Source organism: Bos taurus, chromosome 6 (assembly GCF_002263795.3).
Source record: "Bos taurus isolate L1 Dominette 01449 registration number 42190680 breed Hereford chromosome 6, ARS-UCD2.0, whole genome shotgun sequence".
Taxonomy (NCBI): domain Eukaryota; kingdom Metazoa; phylum Chordata; class Mammalia; order Artiodactyla; family Bovidae; genus Bos; species Bos taurus.
The window spans coordinates 114,373,165-114,393,762 of record NC_037333.1 but is presented as its reverse complement, the minus strand read 5'-3'; the positions used below and the strand labels follow the sequence as shown (position 1 = coordinate 114,393,762).

At 58.6% G+C, this 20,598-nt stretch overlaps 1 protein-coding gene across 24 annotated transcripts in view; it reads left to right on the top strand.

Annotated features, from left to right (window-relative positions):
* The window catches only part of ABLIM2 (actin binding LIM protein family member 2), a 168,880-nt gene that overhangs the window by 71,772 nt on the left and 76,510 nt on the right, over positions 1 to 20,598 (top strand). For all 24 annotated transcript variants that reach the window (XR_009494981.1, XR_009494994.1, XR_009494993.1 and 21 more), the window contains exons 5-8: positions 598 to 724; positions 3,590 to 3,683; positions 14,493 to 14,580; positions 19,019 to 19,077. Coding sequence is in view for 3 of the 24 variants with exons in the window: in XM_024993707.2 (XP_024849475.1) it covers positions 598 to 724; positions 3,590 to 3,683; positions 14,493 to 14,580; positions 19,019 to 19,077 (368 nt within the window). In the remaining 21 variants the exon portion in view is untranslated. The remainder of the gene's footprint in view (positions 1 to 597; positions 725 to 3,589; positions 3,684 to 14,492; positions 14,581 to 19,018; positions 19,078 to 20,598) is intronic.

Below are 20,598 nucleotides of genomic sequence, written 5' to 3'. Positions count from 1 at the left end.
GTGTCCGGCGTCCGAGATGCGGCACAGAAGCTCAGAGGCCAGGCTGGAGGGCTTCCTGGAAGGGGCGTTACGGCAGGCGAGCACTTGGAGGTCAGGCGTGGGGGCCTCTGACCTCTCTATCTCTGCACCTTTCCTAAGGGGGCACGGTTAGGGTTAGAGTTCACCCGCCCACAGAGGAGGGCAGAGGGGCCACCAGAGCTCCTGCCATCACGGCACCCTGCGGCCCAGGGACCCTCCCTCTCAGGACAGCCCCCAGTGCGAGGGGCCTCTGTCCGAGTCCACATCTGCTTGCCGAGGCCTGGAAGCCCATCTCTGGGAGGCGGGGCCTCCATCGGTTCATCCAGGTATCCCTGGCTCGCGGTCCGGACTGCATGCAGTCAGCGCTCAATGCATGCAGGAATGAGCTTCAGGGTTTGTTTTCCACATGGTCACATCGGCTGTTGTGTAATAGCGTCCTCCTTCAATGCTGGACGCTCCCCTCTGTCCTGCCCGCTGTCCCTGCCCTCATGGCATGGGCCTGACGTCCCAGTGCTGCGGGCACCCGCAGCCCCGCGCCCCTCGCCCGGGAGGATGACGTCTGTGCTACGTTCTTTCCAGGTTGTGGGGGCTGCGGAGCCGAGATCAAGAATGGCCAGTCCTTGGTGGCCTTGGACAAACACTGGCACCTGGGCTGTTTCAAGTGCAAGACCTGCGGCAAACAGCTGAACGCGGAGTACATCAGCAAGTGAGTGGGCGGGGCCGGCCCACCTGCGGCGTGGAAGGGGCGGGGCTCCTACTGTGTCCAACCGGTGCTCTTGGCCTCAGCCTCCACCCCAAGTCTGCAAGGCGAGCCCCGCCAGGACACCAGGACTTGGCCTGTCTGTCCCAAAACCCTTGTCCTGCCCCCCCACCAGCCTGGCTTCCCTGACACAGAGACGCTCATTTCTGTTCAATGAGCCATGGCGTTAGGGCTCCCGCCTTTGACCTAGGGGCAAGCGCCTTCCCTGGGTGTCGCCCTCCCTGTGGGACCTGCCACCCTCGCTGGTGCCCGGATCCCCGAAGAGCACAAAGTGGAGGTCACCCGAGGCTGCTGGCCACAGAGCCAGGGAGGGCTGACAGGCTCAGGGGTCATGGGTGCAGCTGTCCTCTGCTGTAGTGCTGATGTGGGGTCCCTGATGGGTGCTCAGGATACAGGGGTGGCTGGTTTGGGGTGCGTGGGGAGGGAGCTTGTACAGATCAGGGTCCGAGCCCCTGCTGGTTGGCCAGGAGGGGGCTGCATTAGAATCCCCAGAGACCCCAGGGACGGCAAGCCTTCCGACAGCACAGGGGAAGGAAGGGTCGTGGAGTGAGCTCACGGAGCAGCTTCTCTGAGGGCAGAGCGGCTGTCTCCTGCCAGTCAGGGGCGTTTGGGACAACTTCTATCAATGGCTGTGCTGGTTCTTGATGCTCTGGGGAAACAGAACCATCACAGGAATTGATTGGGATAAAAAAAAAATTCCTGCAATAAAACTGCAGAGACCAAAGCACACACACGTGTACATGCGTGCACTGTCCGTGAGGTGCGTGTGCGCCGGGGATCTGGTCACTGCATGAACACGCGTCAGTTTCCTGGCGGACCTTGTCCGCTGATTCTGTCAGGTGTGTGAGCTTTGGGGAACCCTGGGGAAGGCTCTCCGGGTTCCTCTGTATCGCTTCTTACAAACACATTTGGACCTACAGTTATCTCAAAGTCAAGCGTTGCCAGGGAAACCAATATGAGTCTCTGTCCAGGCTGGGTCAGGCTGGGTGAGTTTCTGCTTCCTGTTTCAGAGTAAGGAGAAGGAGTGAGTGACATGCAAAGGCGGCCTTGGGGACCGAGCACTTAAAATAAAATGCTTCCCAGCCCCCAGAGTGCAGCAGCTCACCCACACAGCGTGCGTGTTACTTAGCAGCCTCCGGAACTCAGGAGGAGGGGCCTTGGGGTTGCCATGGAGACGTTTTCTTTGAACCTCCTGTGTTTGCTGCATGTACAGCCTTTTTGAGGGGCTGTGATCGGGGCCCTGAGGTCAGGACATTCGAAGGTGGACCCTAGGGGCTCAATTGACATGTTCCATCGCCTGTGCAAGGAAGGAGTGCTTTCTCAGTGGGACTGCGAGAAGCACCAGGACCCCACTCCATGCCTGTCTACTCCTGCCAGCGTCCGTGGGACCCAGACAAGGTCCCGAGCTTCGAGGAAAAGAGGGTGCTGACAGCTTGAGAAACCTTCCCTTCTGTTGGCAGCTGAGCAGAAATCAAGACCAAACTGATGACATGGCAACACACCAGCAGTGCTGGGGGAGATGGGCCAGAGTACCAGATGCCTCCATCACCACCCACTGTGCAAGCCACCTCCACACCCGACTCCTGATGGACCGGGCCCGGGCCAAGGGCGCCGTCCTGGTTGGCAATGATGGTGACAGTGACAATGGCCTCAGCCAGCAGCTGGCAGGTGCCCGCCGAGTGCCAGGCGCTGGTCATCCCTTGTCATACACAGACCATGCTCTTACGACCCCTACTTCACAGACAGGAAGCTGAGGCCCAGGCAGGTTAGGTGACCACTGGGACTGGGGATCTGAGTGCCCGCCTGTCCAGTCACCACTGCCCAGCCGCACCCCACCCCACCCCACATGGAGTGCTGGCACCGTCCTGACACCATCCCTGCCACGTGCCCCGCTGGGTCGACCTCATCGTGATAATTACGATCAACTTCTAATGAGCTCTGACCACATGCCGCACGCTGTTCAGGCCTGTGCCTGCCTTCCCGTCCTTTGACACCCACAGGTCAGCTGTGACCTTGCAGCCCAGTGCAGGCAGCCCAGTGTCTGAGCAGCCTGCCCGCAGCTGCCCGGATGGATACTCAGGAGCAGCGCCCACCAGTACTTCCCTCTCGTCCATAATCCCCGAAGCCTCAAGCTACGCCCTGCACAGAGTTGGCCCGCCACACACGGGCAGCATGAACGCGTTGCGTGTGGTTCTCCAGCTCCTTCCCAAGCAGCGCAAGGTCCAGGCCACACCTGGGGACAGTGAGGGTCAGTCCCAAGGCATACCTGCCCCACCTAGCATCTTGTCACCCCCAGACCTGGTCTCCGACGTGGGCAGCTTTGTCAGACCCCCTTGTCGTCTCACAAGCATGCCCCAGAAGGAACAGAAAGCCACCAGATGAGGAAACAGACCATTTTACACCCGACCCAGATGTTGAACATTGGACAGAACAAACTGGAATGAAGAGTCGCATCTGCAGAAACTTCTTTTATTTCCCAGACGTGGCTTTGGTTCTTTGGGCTGTCTGGAGCCCTCCACCAGCCCCTCGCTCACCCCTGGGCAGGCGGCCCCACTTCTTGTACCTTGGTTTCTGCACCTGTGAAATGGGACCATGTTTGTGGTATTTCTTATCGGGCTGCTAGGAGGACTGAGGGGCCGTGCTGAGCCCAGTAAGTGCTCAGCACACGCCGTCCAAGGGCCCGCTGTTATCTGGAGTAGGAGGCAGTGGGCGTTTGCCCCTTGGACACAGCCCCTCTCCTTAGTGAGGACTGTTGGGCCTTGGGGGTCCTCAGGGTGCCCCCGCCCGTCCTGACTGCCGGCTCTATTGCAGGGATGGGCTGCCCTACTGCGAGGCTGACTATCATACCAAGTTTGGGATCCGCTGTGACAGCTGTGAGAAGTACATCACGGGACACGTGCTGGAGGTGAGGAGGCCAGCTTGGAGGCGGGGCTCGGGACCCGACCCCGCAGGTTCCGCTGCTCTAAGTTCCTGCTCTGGGCCCTGGCACCTGCCTGCCCTGCTGGGACTTAACCAAGAGGATCCGAAAGGATTCCTTTGTGCAGGAATCCACGCCCCTGAGCCTCTCCCTCCCTCTTCCTCCCAGCTCTGCCAGAGGACACAGTCCAGGCTCTGCTCAGTGAGTGCCGCCTCCTCCAGGAAGCCTTCCCTGCCACACTCTCTCAGCTGTGCGATCCTGGTTCAGCCCTTTGGGATCTAGATGGGAATCTGAGTCTTGGGGGTTTTAAAAGTGAGCCTGTACCCCTTAGCTGTTCCTCCCCCACACCCCGAGCCCATGGCAGCGCCAGTCTACTAGTGGTTTCTGTAGAGTTTCCACTTCTGGTCGTTTCCTATAGATGGAGACGTACGCCCTGCTGTCCTCTGACGGCATCTGTCTCACAGGTGCCTCGGTCATGAGCGCGCTTCCGTATTGCACCGTGTCTCATCACAGGACTAGACCAGAAATGTGTGAGCTGATCTCTCGTGTTGGACACAGCACGGCTTTCCACCCTTTGGCTATGATAAATAACACTGAGATGAGCATCTTTTTTTATTGTCTTTCTAGTTTTCCTGAAGGTTAGTTCACGGACGTGTCGAAACCGAGCGAACAACTGTGATCGTTTTCAGGGTTCTTGAAAGTTATAAAGTGCTTTCCAAAAAGTTTATTCTGACCTCCCACCCTGGGTGTAATCTCCATGAAATCCTGCGCCAAGTGAGGATGTGAACCTTGCTGTCGTATGCCCCCCTCCCACCCCTAGAGGTGCTGAATTTTGTCATTTTTAACCAATCAGAGTTCTCCTTGAATTTCAGTTCCCTTTCATCAGCGTTGCCTGTTTAAACACTGGGGTCAGTCAATCAGAGTTCTTGCACTGCAGTTACCTTTCATCAGACTTGCCTGCTTCTGCTCTGGGGTCTTCGTGTTTTTCTGACGCAGTTGCGCAGATGGTCACATGATGAGATGGTTGCCGTCCGGTCTGCCAGACGTCTTGTGTCTTCTTGGGTGGTGAGCAGGCTGAGTGTCCGTACCCACATCCTCTGAACGTGGACGAACGCTGCATCCCTCCCCCGCACCCCACCATGACACCTTACCTGGCACCCCTCGTCCTGGGCCTCTCTCCTCACCCAGCCCTTTGCTGCAGATCCTGCTCTGGGCAGTCAGCTCCCCTCCCACCCGACCCAGCTGTAGGACCGAGGATTCTGGAGAATTCCCCCACCAGGGCCCTACCTGCCGCAGGGCTCCAAAGACTGTTCCAGAGCTTCCGAGCTCCTTCCTCCTGGGGGCTGCTCCCCGCCCCACCCCAGCCTGCCAGCCACAACCTCCCTTGTCTGAGATTTACTGAGAGTTAACGAGAGGGAGTCCAAGGTCACTCAGGGCTATCTGCGAAGCTTCCTGGTCAAGGCTCTGTCCCTCCTCCCGCTCACACCCTCTCACCTATTCTTGGTCTGAACCCACCCTACCTCCCTGGGGGCCCAGACCTCCCCTCTCACAAGCCGTCCTCCCCTCAACTCCCACCCTGCCTCCTCTGGGGCCTGACCCTGCCCTGCAGTCCCCCTTCCTCCCTGGGGGGCCCCACCTCCCCTCTCATAAGTCATCCTCCCCCCCATCCCCGCCTCTGGGACCTGACCCTGCCCTGCCGGCTCCCTTCCTCCCTGGGGGCCCAGACATCCCCTCTCACAAGCCGTCCTCCCCCCAACTCCCACCCTGCCTCCTCTGGGGCCTGACCCTGCAAGTCCCCCTTCCTCCCTGGGGGGCCCACCTCCCCTCTCACAAGGCATCTTCCCCCCCATCCCTGCCTCTGAGGCCTGACCCTGCCCTGCAGTCCCCCTTCCTCCCTGGGGGTCCCCACCTCCTCTCTCACAAGGCATCCCCCCAGTGGCTCCATGAACAGCTCCCATCCCCCTCTGCTGTCCCCCCCTCTACTTCACAGTCAAGTGTCTCCATGGGATGCTGACCTGCCCCTATCCAGCACCCCCACCTCCCTCCCCAGGGCATGCTCTGCTCACCTCCCCCAGGCCCGTCTCTGTGTCCGGGAGAACACGTGCTAGGCCAGCGGCCACCCCCACGGGGGGCCGAGCCCACCTGAACCCAGGCTGCCCAGCCAGGCCCCCCATCCAGTGCCTGTTCTTGCCCGCCCCCCGGCCTCTCTCCCCGTGGAGTCGCTGGTGGGTGCTGTGCTGCTTCGGTGCCACCCGATGCCCTGAGTGGGGGCCTCTCGGGCTCTGTGGCCTGTGGGTCGCTGCTGCAGGTGTGTGGGTGGGATGCTCCTGACCCGGACCCTGTGGCTGCCCTGCCTCTCCCAGTCCTGAACCTGCCGTGTGCCTGCGGAGCGGCCCCCATCCTCAGAGCGAGCTAGCATCTCCTCGGGGGACCCTACAGGACGTCCCCCCAGCTCGGTGGTGGCCCCCGGGGGTAGCGGGTGAGGTGAGGGGTCTCCCCTGATGGATTGGGTTCGGACGGCAGGGAGGGACCCGTCTGCCTGCTCCGTCTGCCTGTTAGCTCCCTGATTGATATTCGATGCTGGGCCCAGCACAGGCTCCGGGTTTGGGCACTGTGAGTGGGGCGTGCCCTGGTCCGCCTTGACCATGAGGAGCAGGAGGAAGGCAGGTCTGCGGTGGAGGGTGCAAGAACCTCCCGGGAAGATTAATGCTTTGTTTTCGCCCCTGCGGGTGAGCTCCGGCGCGGTGGTGGCTGAGTCGTCGGCGGGGCCCCGCGCGGCTCAGAGCATTCTCCGCGAGCCGGCTCCGCAGCCGGCTCCGCAGAAGGGGGGCGGCCGTCACCGCGGCGGCGCTGCCTGGGCTCGGCCCAGAGCCTGCCGGCGACCCGGCTGGCCAGGCAGAGGGCTCTTACTTGGGGGGCGGTGGGGGGGGCGGCAGGTGGCCGGCCGGGGACAGGACCTGCAAACAGGACGAGAAGGATCCAGACCGGCCGGCTGGAGGGTGAGGGTGTCCGTTCCTGCTGGCCTGTCCCCGGAGGGGCGCTGGAGAGGGGCCTTGGGAAGGCGGGGGTGGGGGTGGGGCGACTGCTTGGACTGGGCTCTGGTGCCAGGACTACATGCAGGTAGGAAGCTCCCTGGGCCGGTGGGGAGGCCGTGCTGGCAGAGGGTGGGTGGGCTTGCTGGGAGCCGGGCTGATCAGCAGGGGTGAGACCCTTGAGGCACCTGCCACCACCCCCCACCCTGCCGACTTGCCTCCCAAGAGGCTCTCCTCTCCAGAGCCCGAGTAGGAGAGCAGCTCGGGGCCCCTTCCCCGCCTGCAGAAGTCTGCCGCGTCTGCGTGCCCGGGCCTGGAGCCATCTCATGCAGGCGCCTGCCCGCCCGCGAAATGTGCCTTTGACTCCCTCAGCCACGCTAAATACTCAGCATCCGCTACCCCGTGTTTGCCTGCATCCTGCGTGTCTGGGGTGTCTGTCCCCATGAGCCCGCTCCACACTGGGTCCACAGGGGACCCGGGAAGGGCTGACACAAGCCCCCACCCAGTCGCCGGCTGGCTGGCTGGCTGGCCCCCTGGAGCGTGGGAGCAGCCCTGTTGCAGGGCTGCCTCCCGGGGATGTAGTTGCTCTGTGGAGCAAGCTGGAAAGTGGGCTGGTGGTGCGTGGCCAGGGGACAGGGCTCTGAGAAGACCAACCAGCGTCTGGTCCGGAGGGGAGGTGCCCAGTGAGGGAGTGTCCCTGGCTCGGTGCCCCCATCACCACCTTCTCCTCTTGTTCTCACTGGTATTAGCAGGAACAGGTGGGAATTGGGGGGTGGGGGGTGCGGGGACTTCTTGCTCAGCCCCACCCTCCTTAACCTTGGTCCTACCTGCCTTCTGCAGCCTGGCTGTCTCCGTGGTAACGAGAAGCCCAAGGTCCCTCTGGAACCACTAATTAATCCCCTCGTTCCTTTATTGCTTCCTCTCTGCTTCCCTTCCTCCTACTCCTCCTTCCTCTACCCTCCTCTCACCTTGCAGACCCTTCCTGAGCACTGTCCCACCCTGGCCTGGGGGCTGGGCTCCCAGGGTGACCGTGGTAGGAGTTCCTCTGCCTGGAGGCCCCGTGGGGGGTGCGGGGCTGGTCACCTGAATGTTTCTCCATTTCAAGTGGACCATCTCCATGACTCCAGAGCTGGCAGATTTGTTCTCCCCTCTCCTTTCCAGCACTTTCCTTTTCACCCTTATAAGCCGGCAGGACTTTTATCACAGAGAGAAAGCAAGCCCCGACTCTGGACAAATAAAAGCATTTCCTAAGGACAGAGTTGAAGTCAACTTTTCTCTCTCTTTTTAAAATTTAATGAATGTGAAGTCAACTTCTCCAGGCCCTAGCTTCTCTCTCTCTCTTTTTAAAGTTTAATGAATGTGTTTATTTTAAAAACATGCTCAGAAGGAACACTTGTCATAAAATAAACCAAAAATCATCCGTAATGAATGTCATCACCCAGAAAAAAAACTACTGTTAGCATTTAAATGTCATCCTTGCTCATTGTGTCCACACACACCCACAGAGACACACATACACACACTCAGATACACACAGACACACACACACAGACATACACATAGACACACACAGACGCACACACTCAGATACACACATAGGCACACAGACAGATACACAAACAGATATACATAGAGACACACGAAGACGCAGATATACGCACGCACACACAGATTCACATACACAGACATACACACTCATAATACTCACACAGAGATATACACCGGCACGCAGACACACACAGATAGATGCGCAAACAGTTACACGTGGACACCGCAGACACACACATGGAGACCCCGTGTAGGCACACGCTGACTTGCCTGCAGCCTGACGCCGCGTCCCCACTCAGCACCAGCAAGGAGCAGCGTCTCCACTCCTTGTCTTCAGCCATCAACGTCACCGTGTTCCCAGGCATCTGGGTTGGGGAAGCCTTGCAAGGACCTTGGGCCAATGTCCTCACTGCAGGACTTCTCAGAGCCTTGATAGCTGAGGTGTCTGGAGGTGGAGTGTGTTATCTCTCTGCTCCCACACTCTGACCAGAATCCCCCTGTCGCCTAGGACCCTGTTATGCACCACGGGTGGATGCTGTTTCCCCATTCCGAATGTCTTTATGAGATACCCCCTCTGTGTGCGGCTCTGCTCTAGGGCCTGGGGACAGCAGAGGACGAGGGGACGCGGCTCTGTCCTGGAGCAGTCTCCCCAGATCGAGTGGGGGTGAAAGAGGGGCAGGGCCAGGGGGCCACGCCAGCCTCGACATGCTTCCCTGAGCCCCTGAGCCCAGCACGAGCCTGTCCAAGGCCAGTAGCATCAGCCGTGGGTCCAGGCTGAGTCAGGGGCTCTGGGGAGGGTCTTTTCTTTGCTGACATGGCACACAGCCAGGCTCTTCTTTTTGGGGTGAAATCTCCTTGGGCGGGTCTGGGGTGGCAGAGCCCTCTGTGTGGGCTCCTTCACCCTGCCCCCACCCACCCCCGCCACATGCTTCTTGCTAAAGGTTTTTGATGAGCTTCTCGGTAAATGTCATTTGATCTGCGTGCTCTGATTAGATCTTTTAAGATCTGGATCCGGTTCTGGTCATTCGCAAAGGAGACTAAATTAGCTTCAAATCTGGGGATGTGCCAGAAGCAGCCACAGGGAGCTGGCCAACCTGGGCTGGGGGGGAACGTGTTCCCTACAGGGCTGGCCCTGCGGGGCGGGGCACCCAGGGGAGGCCTCAGAAAGTAGGCGGAGGCCAGGCCGGCTCTCCTGAGATGGAAGAGGCCATGGAGGTATCTGGGAGGAGCAGGAGGTGCCTGCCTCTGATGGGCTGCGGGAGGCCCAGCCTCTGTGCTCCCCACATGGAGGAGGGAGCTGGGAGGGCTGGCCTGCTCCTCTCGGCAGGTAGGGGAGGGGGCTGGGGACCCAGAGGCTCTGCCATTTCTCCGTGGTACCAGCCTAGCCCAATGCGCTTGGAGCGCTTGGAGCCCTCCCCTCTGCCTGGGGGTCGGGGAGGAGCAGAACCCGCTCAGTGCCCCAGGAGGCTGTGCTCCTAATGAGCCTTGTTCTGCCTGATTAAAGACGACAGCCACTTGTCGGAAGGCACGCAGCATCATTGTGAAGGCACACGCTACAGAATCTCATGGGCTTTTGATCCCCTTGGTAATCTGGGCCACCCTGAGTCCCACCTGGGTTTAAGGGGCTTGTGCTGCCTGCCGGGGGTGGGGGCTGGGGGGTCGGCGGCACAGTGACCCCCAGGGGCTGACAGCTGAGGCCGTTCTTGGACAGTATTGGGAGGGGGGCGATGGAGCAGGGGGGTGCAGCCATGTTCCGATGACGGCGAATGCCCCGGCTAGCGTGGGCACACCAAGACAGTACCGAGCATCGACGCGGACTGATGGAAAGCGTGAAGACGTGACTGTGTTTGACCTTATGAGCCTGTCTTAGTCAGCCTGGGCTGCTATGCTATGAACGCTAGGCTCAAACAATAGACACTCATTTCTCACATTTCTGGAGGCTGGAATTCCGAGTTCCAGGTACCTGCCCTTTGGGTTCCTGGCTTGGAGATGGTCGCCTTCTCCCTGTGTTCCCCCATAGCAGAAAATGCTGATGCCTCATCTTATAAAGACACTGCTGCTGCTGCTACTGCTGCTAAGTCGCTTCAGTCGTGTCCGACTCTGTGCGACCCCAGAGACGGCAGCCCACCAGGCTCCCCCGTCCCTGGGATTCTCCAGGCAAGAACACGAGTGGGTTCCCATTTCCTTCTCCAATGCATGAAAGTGAAAACTGAGAGGGAAGTCGCTCCGTCCTGTCTGACTTTTAGCGACCCCATGGACTGCAGCCCACCAGGCTCCTCCATCCATGGGATTTTCCAGGCAAGAGTACTGGAGTGGGGTGCCATTGCCTTCTCCATAAAGACACTAATGTCCTTATAAAACACCACAGGGGCCCCAAGTGTGGAGACTTGGCTTCTTTTTATGGGTAGATCTATGAAGAGTCCTCCGTCGTGTTTATCACACTCGCCCGTTGACGCCCCTGTGGGCTGGTTCTACCTTCTGGCTCTTGGCGGTGATGCTTCTGTGCAGATTTGTGTGCAGGTTTTGGGTGGCCGTGTGCTTTTATTTCTGTTGTTCTCTTCATTTTTCCTAGGTACGGAGGAGTGGAATCGCTGGATTATAGGGTAGTTTTATGTTTACCTTTTGGAGTCACTGCCACCATTTTCCCAGCAGCTGCACCATCTTGTATTCCCACCACCAATGTGCAAGGACTCCAATTTCTCCACATCCTCACCAGCACTGGTTATTTTCCATTTTGTTTTATTTAAATTAGACCTGGTGACCCGAGTGGTAAAGAATCTGCCTGCAATGTGGGAGACTTGGTCGATCCCTGGGTCAGGAAGATCGCCTGGACAAGGGAACGGCTACCCACTCCAGTATTCTTGCCTGGAGAATCCCACGGACAGAGGAGCCTGGCAGGCTACCGTCCGTGGGGTCTCAAAGAGTCGGACACACCTGAGTAACTCACATGTTCCCTTTCACCGGTGGGTGTGAGGCAGGATCTCGTTGGCATTTGGATTTGCCTTTCATTAATGACAGTGGTGATGAGCATCTTTGACTCGCTTCTTGGCTGTTGCTGTATCTTCTTCGGAAAAAAATGTCATTTCACGTCGTTTACACGTCTTTTAACTGAGCCCTTATTTTTTTGTTGTTGAGCCGTAAGGATTCTTCATATATTCCGGATCCTCAGCCCCTATCAGATCTATAATTGGCAGATATCTTCTCCCGTCTGCAGTGTATCTCTGCACTTTCTTCATAACGTCCTTTGACACACACGTTTCTAACCTTTACCAGGTCCAATTTGCCTCTCGTGTTGCTGCCTCTTGTGCTTTGCACGTCCTACCCAAGAGTCCACTGCCAAGTCTGGGGTCAGCAAAATGTACCCCTGAGGTTTTCTTCTGTGGTTTTATACTTTTGTGGGAAAACTCTTGATTGGCATGTAACACACAGCAGAATCCATGAATCTCACCTACTGGGCACACCCAGGCCACCAGCACCCCGACCAGGAGGACACACGCCCAGCATCCCAGACGCCGCCTGGGGCCCCAGCCACCACCCTGATTCTACGTATGGCATCTGCTCTGCAGTGTGGTGTCCGAGGCCTTGGGTCTGTCTGAGGCCTCCGTGTTGATTGCTCAGGGAGCGGGGTTGTTGAGGGGAGGTGCGTGTGAGCATGGGGTGCACGCCGCAGAGTCAGGGACCGCCCAGCTCAGGGCAGGGGTCACAGGACCAGACTCCTGGCTCTGCCCTCGTGCTGTGTGACCTTGTTCAGCTTCCTCTACCTCTCTGCGCCCTGATGAAAACGAGGCTAGTCACCTACGTCCTAGGCTGTCCCAGGGATGAAGACCCGTTAGCGTGTGAAGGGGCATCCCCTTGCTCCTTGCTGAAACAAACAGCATCCTGGTTGCTGCTGTTTTTGGAGCCGGGGGTGAGGTCGTCTGCCAGGGGCTGGGCTGGGTGGTGCTTTCCAAATCAGTTCAGTTCAGCTCAGTTGTGTCCGACTCTTTGCAACCCCATGGATGGCAGCACGCCAGGCCTGCTTGTCCATCACCAACTCCCAGAGTTTACTCAAACTCAAGTCCATCGAGTCGGTGATGCCATCCAACCATCTCATCCTCTGTTGTCCCCTTCTCCTCCTGCCTTCCATCTTGCCCAGCATCAGGATCTTTTCCTGTGAGTCAGCTCTTCGCATCAGGTGGCCAGAGTATCAGAGTTTCAGTCTCAGCTGTCCGAATGGAGGGAATTGGGTAGATGCGGGGCCAGCTCCACACGGTGGCCGCGGGGCTGTCTCTCCACTCAGCCTTAATTCTCCTTGGTCTGGCTGGGGTTTCAAGCCTGTCATCTTCGAAACTGTCCCCGCGGCTTTCTCTTTCCACCTGCCTCAGTGTGGGCGTGCCTTGCGGATATGCCATACAGACCCCCAAGTGGCTGTTGCAGAATTTCTGCTGTCTGACGTCATGTGGGTGGGTTGTCCCCTCTGCCCGCTGCCGAGAGTGAAGGGGGTGCCTGCCTGGGGAAGGCGTGAGGACAGGTCAGAGGTCACGGTGTTTAGAGCGTGTGAGTCCTCAGTTGACAGCAGAGACCTGGTAACAGGTGGTTTCCACTTAAAGCCAGGGCTGTTCCCACCCCTCCACTTTCACCTCGGGGTAGGAGCTGCTCTGAGCACGTGGCGTTTTCACCGAAATGGCAGCTTCACCCTCATTCCGTTGGGCCCAGTGCTGCCTCGTGACCTGCTCCCCAGATGGATCCCTGCGACCAGGGGTTCCTGCAGTGGCCCCATGCCAGTCCTGCCCTCGGAGGCTCACTGTCTGGTGGGGAAGAGTTTCCGAATGAATTGTCAAAGCCTGTGACCATGGGGCTGTGGGGGACCCCGAGCAAGGGAGCAATCAGGGGCGGCTTCCAAGAGGAGGTGGCATTGGAGAGGCGTTTGGGAACGTTCTGAGTGGCCCCAGGGGGGAAACAGCCCTTGGCCTGGAGACGCTGGGCCGCGTGGACTGGCATCTCTGGCCCCAGGCAGGAGAGGAGTCTGTTTTGGATATTTCTTCCCTGATACTCAGGCTTGTCTTGTGGCTCAGCTGGTAAAGAATCCGCCTGCAATGCAGGAGACCTGGGTTCAGTTGCTGGTTTGGGAAGATCCCTGGGAGAAGGGAATGGCCACCCACTCCAGTGTTCTGGCCTGAAGAGTTGGATATGACTGAGCAGCTTTCACTTTCAACTTTTCCCCCGAAACTCAAGGATTACCTGGTTGACACCAAAGTCACCAGTGAGGAAGGGGCAGGAAAGTGAGATGCTTGTAATGACCTTTCACCTTGACACTTAACTGGTGCAGGAGCGAGTGTTCCTGACTCATCATGGAGAGGTGATTAACCTTCACATCTCAGCAGACAGTGAGCGGGGGTCGTGTCCACATTTAGCAGCGGGCTGCCCCACCTGCGGGTTGGGAAATAGTCACTGTACCATCATGCTGAAGACAGTATTTTGGGGTGATTTTTTTGGAACCGTGTAGAAATAATCCCAGGTGTGGCTCAGCTAGTAAAGAATCTGCCTGCAATGAGAGAGACCTGGGTTCGATCCCTGGGTTGGGAAGATCCCCTGGAGAAGGGAAAGGCTACCCACTCCAGTATTCTGGCCTGGAGAATTCCATGGACCGTATAGTCCACGGGGTCGCAGAGAGTCGGACGTGACTGAGCAACTTTCACTTTCATGTAGAAATAAGTCAAACCTGCCAGTGTCCTTTGTTTTGATAATTTTGCTATTTTAATGAAGTTGGATGAATTTTAAGAACAATAAAAACAGTAAAACACTCATGGAGAAAAGTGAGCCATACAGAGATATGAAAATGACCCGTCGTTTTCACCCCGCCTGTCCTGTCCCTCCCCCTGGGGAAGTAACGTTAGTTTGGTGTCCCCTCTGCTCCGAGATACAGAGGTTTGGGGACCTGGCCCCTCTCTGCCTCCTGGCGGTGGTGGAGACAGGAGAAGTGGCTGCTTCTGGAGGCGGGTCTCTGCTCCCAGGCCTGGCCCCCAGTGGACAGGGGCACGTCCACACACACACACCCTGGGCAGCCTGGAGCATCACGGCCCCGACCCATCCCCACGGGTGTGGACTCTCCCCGCACGGCCGGTCACCTGAGCACCTGCGTCGGTGGTGGAGGGGGTTGGTGGCTGTGGCTCAGCTGATGCTGCTGCTCCGAATCCCCATCCCCGGCAGACACACCCGCTCTCTGTGCTTCTTCCAGGCGGGGGAGAAGCACTACCACCCTCTGTGTGCGCTCTGTGTCCGGTGCGGCCGGATGTTCGCAGAAGGCGAGGAGATGTACCTGCAAGGTAAGATGAGGAGCGTGCCGTCTGGGGCCCGGGGTGCCAGACAGGCACTCGGGGACCGCGCCCTATCCCGGGCGCGCAGGCGGCTCAGTGAGCTTTCCCGCTGGTTAGGGAGCCCCGCCTCCCAGTGGGGCCGAGGGTCGGGGCCGGCGGGCTCTCCCCACAGGGACCCTATTCAAGAGCAGGACCCAGGACTGGTGGACGTGTGGGTCCCAGTAGCATGTGGTCTGTGGTTGCTTCAAGCCCGTCCTGAAAGGCCCTTAGCCCAGGGTGGGGTGGGCAGGCAAGTCTCAGGGTTTCCCACCACCCCACCCCTACCCCTGCAGGCTGATGAGGGGGTGTGGAGGCCACGGGCTGCTCCTGAGGCTTCTTTCCCAGCCAGGGGTGTCGCCAAAGCGCCGGTAAAGAAAGCTTTAGAGGAAGGCATGGCCAACCTTCTCACCCATTCCGTGGGAAATCCCGGACCCATTCACCATTCAAATCACAGTGACCGTAGAATAAAGGCGTCCTGTGGCCCCAGACCTGGAGGAACAGCAGGTCACGGCCAGTCGTCCCCGCCCTCCTTTTGCAGGGGGCCTTCTTCGTAGCTCATTGCTGCTTGTTTAAAAAAAAAATTGCATCAACACTGAGACCGGGCACCCAGCTCCCAGCCATTTCTTTACGCGTTTATTGCCTGGGGTGCGGGCAGGTCTCCTTTGAGCTGCACTTAGTTTTATCATTTTGACGAACCTCTCCCCCACCCACCCCCCCACCTGTGGCTTATTCATTCCTGACCTTGATAAAGAAAGATTGTTCACATACTTGTCAAAACCTTGGAAGGAAGACGTTATTCAGTTCATGGCAGTCGGGGAGAGGGATCAGGCCGAATTCTACAAGGATGGTGCGGGGGATTTATAGCCAAGGTGCTGGGAGTCGGGGAAATGGGTGGATGGAAAATTATCAAGAGGAGAGCCGGAGGGGGACCCCTTGCTGAAGGCAGGCCTGGGGCCTAGACAGAGGCGGAGGCCGAGGAGCTTGGGCATATATCAAGGGTTGGGGAGTCCCCGCGCGCCCCCCCCGCCCCCCCGCTAAGGCAGCTCAGCAGGATTCTCGCTGGGCCTGGGTTCGCAGGCTGAAGGCCTTCCCCAAGGGCCCCAGCAGGATGGTTGGATGCTGAGACCCTTCCCCTGCCCCTCGACGTGGTCTCAGTGTCTTTTCTGTCTCGTGACCCCAGAGGCAAGCCGAGCGGGCTGCACAGTGTCCCCCAGATGGGCCGTGGGATGAGCTCACCCGGGGACCACGTGTCACACAGGCCTGCTTTTCTGAGACAAGCTCGGGGGCTGATGTCAGCCGGGACGGCCTGGTCCCCGGTGTCCCCTCTTGTTCTTTAGTCTTGAGAGCTTATCAAAGGGGTCCTTTGGGCCCCTCCCAGCTGTGCCGGGATGTCTTGGGTGGGGAGGAAGCCCCCTGCAGCCCGAGGCGCCCACCCCCACCGCGACAGCGCTTTCGGGACATGCTGACACCAAGCACGGCAGCCTGGGACACGAGCTTGCCATCAAGGGGACCCAGTCTCAGGACAAAGACGCTCTTCATGGCTCTGGGCTGACGCCGGCTCCCTGTTTCTAAAGCCGGACCCGCCCTGACCTCCTGTGGAGTGTCAAAGCCTGTCTTCCTGCCTCCCGTTCCGCAGTCTGTGCCCTGAGGGTGCAGACCTGGCTGGTGGTTTTCACACCCTGCACAGACACTGTGAGACCCTCTGCTTGCCTGGTCCACCTGCGTGCTGGGGCTCCAGGAGGGTGTGTCTGATGGATGAATCCCGAGCAGTAAAAGCTCAGAGGAGCAGGGTCGTGAGCCCTCTGGCCTCCGAGGGAGATGAGGCAGCCCCCTCACCAAACTCCTGCCAAATACCAGCCCCGCCTCCCAGCCCTGGATGCAGCTGCCTGTCTGCAGACTCGGTACATGCCCGGGAAGAAGGTTGGCACTCACTAATTACCAGCGTGGTTGTTATGTTAGACACTTGGTTGTGCCCAACTCTCTTGCGGCCCCATGGACTGTAGCCCGCCGGGCTCCTCTGTCCGGGGGATTCTCCAGGCAAGAATACCGGAGTGGGATGCCATTCCCTCCTCCCAGGGGATCTTCCTGGACCAGGGATTGAATTTGAGTCTTCTTGGCAGGTGGATTCTTCACTACTGAGCCACGAGGGAAGCTGAATCATCAGGGGTACCCAGATTAAAATACCAATTAGATGCTCTTTTCCCCCATTGGATCAACAAAGGTTAAAAGGACAGACACATCCCGCTATTTGGAGAATTGGAGTAGACGGGCCTCTTACCTGGCTGATGGAGCGAAAATTGTGAACTTGCCAAAATGCCTCAAAAGCCTTAAAAATGCCCACACTCTCTGAGCCAGGAGGACCCACTTTTAGGAAACCTTCAAGTCAGTAAGAGAGATGAAGTGGAATTTGTGTTTCATGGAGTTCCCATGACTTTATTTAGAAATAAAACGTTGGAAGTAACAGTCAGGGAGCAGATAAAGAGATTCCTATTGATCCTTACCATGGAATATTATGCAGCCCTTAAAAGTTACACCTTTGATGTTTAATTATGTGGAGGAACACTAAGACATTTTAAAGCAAAACTCACAGAATACAAAACTGCGTGCAAATGCTGTATTTAACACGCACGTGTACACTGGATGACAGCAAGCAGGAGACTGCAGATGACTCTCATTTTCTTGCTGATTCCTTTAAGGTCTTGCTTAGATTTTAACAAAGAGTACCTATTACCGGGACTTCCCTGGTGGGTCCAGTGGCTAAGACTCCTCACTACCAGTGCAGGGGGCCCAGGTTCGATCTCTGCTCAGGGAACTAGATCCCACGTGCTGTACCTAAGGATCCTGCATGCTGTAACTAAGACTTGAGACAGCCAAATCAGTACATTTTTTTTTTAAAAGAACATCCATTACCTTTGCGATCATAAACAATATATTTTTTTAATAAAAGCTCACACACACCAATCAATTCCCAGTCTCTCTGGGAGTTCCAGGTTGGTGTAGGTGCTTTTCCAGGGAGGGGCAGAAATGAGCTCCCTTCCCAAGTGTTAACTCACATGACCTAGAGGCTTTGCAGGCAGAAACGGGCTGCAGCTCCTCCTGCCACAGGTTTAAGCCCCTACGACCAGTCAGGCCCCCTACTCTGTCTACTCTGTGTGGACCTGAGAGTGGTATGGACACAGCTCCCATCTCCAAGGGGACGTGGGCTGGCCTGGTACCAGAGGGCGGAAACCTTCCCCCCGGCAGAGGGTGTGTGAGTGGGGTGTGGGGTGCGGGGGGCGCAGGGGGGTCAGGCTGAGGTTCAGCGAGGCGGGAAGCAGCGTCTCCGGACCCTGAAGTCCTTACCCTTGTTTCACTGTATTAAGTTCTCCCAGTGGCCTGCTGAGGTAGGATTATTGTTGGCCCCGAGTGAAGGTGGGAAATGCCTGCAGTCTGGGGAGGTCAAGTTTGAATTAGAGAAGAGCAGGACCCTTGGGTGGGGAGCGGGGAGGGTGCTTGTGGTAAAGAACTCACCTGCCAGTGAAGGAGACATAAGAGATACAGCTTCGATCCCCTGGAGGAGGGCATGGCAACCCACTCCAGTGTTCTTGCCTGGAGAATCCCATGGACAGAGGAGCCTGGCGGGCTGTGCTCCATAGAGGCAGACACGAGTGAAGCAACTTAGCACACACGCAAAGCCCTCAGGGCCCTGGGGGACCTGTGACCTTGATGGTGGGACCATAGATGGGGAAGGCTGGGTGGGGCTGGCATGACCGAGACAGCTCAGACACCCTGGGAAGCAGTGAGGGGCTGGGGCCCCAGCCCACAGTCCCACTCCCAGCCCACACCTTAGGTTCCCACCTGAGGGTCCTCCTTCCTGCCTTCCAGCTGAGAGCCCCGCCCCAAAGCCCTCATCTCCCATTCAGGTCGCGCCCAGCTCCACACTCCACTGTGCCCATGGCTGGGCTTGGCCACTGCCCACTTCACGGAGAGGAGCAGCCCCCTTTATCTGCTGCCTGAGTTATCTGGCTCTGAATAGAAGCCACCCCCAGAGCGCTCCTCGAAAGCCTCCTCTGGGTGCTGGGGATCCGAGGGGTCCCGTGGGAGCACTGGCTCACGGTGATGCTCTACGTGTTTATTCCACGTCGCCAGTGGGACTGTGAGCCCCAGAGCCCGAGAGCCGCAGACCCAGGAACAACCCGTGACTCGGCACAGAGGAGGGCGGTGTGGTCCCAGTGTGATCATCACAGAGGAGGCCTGTGGGGCCCCCGTGTGACTCGGCACAGAGGAGGTTGATGGGGTCTCAGTGTGACTCGGCAGAGAAGAGCGTGGTGGGATCCTAGTGTGGACACTGACCCCTTCCTCCTGACCCCCACACAGCCCTACCTCTGGGAATCCAGACTAACTCTTCCTCTTGGCCATCTGTCCGCAGGCTCCTCCATTTGGCACCCAGCGTGTCGACAAGCAGCCAGAACTGAAGACAAAAACAAGGTTGGTGGAATTCAGTCTCCGATGCCCTCTCCCCAGCTTCTGAGCTACATCATACAGTTGAGGGAGTGCTGGCTTGTCTGCAGGCTCAGTGGTTAGTCCTAATGGGCCGTGGGGTGGGTGGCCCGAGGCCCCCGAGTGTCCAGGTAGAACGAGCAGATCGGCTGCTGGCTGGCCTGGGGGCTCCCTGCCTGGCCCTCCTTTGCTCAGTGGACGCCAATGGCTGCGAAAGTTCAGGGACCACTGAAAAGTTAGCACATCTCCTAAGAGTCCCCAAGAACGTCCATGCTTCTGACGCCAACAGCTGCTTCGTAGGGTCTCCCCATCTGCCCTCAGGTTCAAAAACAAGTTAGAAGGACTCAGTGGAAAGTGTCGCAGCCCAGTTGAGGTTTGTCCCAGGGAAAGTGGAGTGGACTCAGCCCAGCGTGAGGCAGGGTCCCGGGGGGAGGTCTGGACCCAGGCTGCCACCGTCCTGACCTGGTGGAGTCTGGATTCCACACCTCCCAGCGTCAGCACACATGAGGTGTTACCAACCAGGGAAGCCCCACGGCCGGAGATCTTACTGGGGCTCCATTAGTCGATTGACTGGCCTATTGATTGATTGCCATGTGGTTGCTTTCACTCTCCCGGTGACATCACCCAGGACCGCCAGCATCTCAGGGCTGGTCTTTCTGGTGTGGCCCGCCCCACCCTGAGACCTTGGGGGTGTGGTGAGCGCCCTGCCCCCGAACAGAGAACTCCGACCAGGTGTGACACTGATCACCTTCCAGAAGCAGGGCAGGACCCGTGTCTAGGCCAGGCCAGCCCTCCCCTCTGGGCCAGGTGAGACTCCTCATCCCACAGAGGCCCTGCTGGGGCGCCCGGCCAGAGGTGCCACGTGAGGGAGGGGGCCAGCCTGCCCCGGGGCCCTCCTGGGCTGGTGTCCCCAGGAGAGACAGAAATCAGCACCCTGACAAGCAAGTGATGCAATGGGCTGGCGGGGCCGGAGAGCAGGGGAAGGACTTCCTGGGGATGGTGATGGGGGGACATAGAGGGAGTCCTCCAGTGGAATCGAGTGGGAGCGGAACCCTGAAGAGGGGTTGGGGGTCCCGGGCAGGGCTGGGGGCTCAGGCAGAGGCCCCGGGGCAGGACAGGCAAGCTCCCTTTGGCTGGGGCCGTCAGCAGGGCAGGGGTCCTCCGCCTGCCCCTGCAGAAACACGGTCCTCCCGCCTGGGCCGCCCTCTCGTGCCTGGCACCCTGCCTCCCCGCAAACTCATCCTGTGGGCTCTCAGATCCGCCTAGAAGGTCATCCCCTGAAACCTCACAGACGCCTCCGCTCACATCCTCTTCCCCCAGAGCCTCCTCACCGGGCTCCAGTCTCCTCCATCCTGAACCCCCTGGCCCCGAGCCAAGCCCTGGCAGATGACAGAGAAGTGTTTGCAGGATGAAGGGAGGAAGTGAATCTGGGTGAACTGCAGCTCAGGGCATCCACCACCCCAGGCCCCTCGAGGGGAGGTGTGGCAGCCAGCTTTGCTCTGTCAGGGA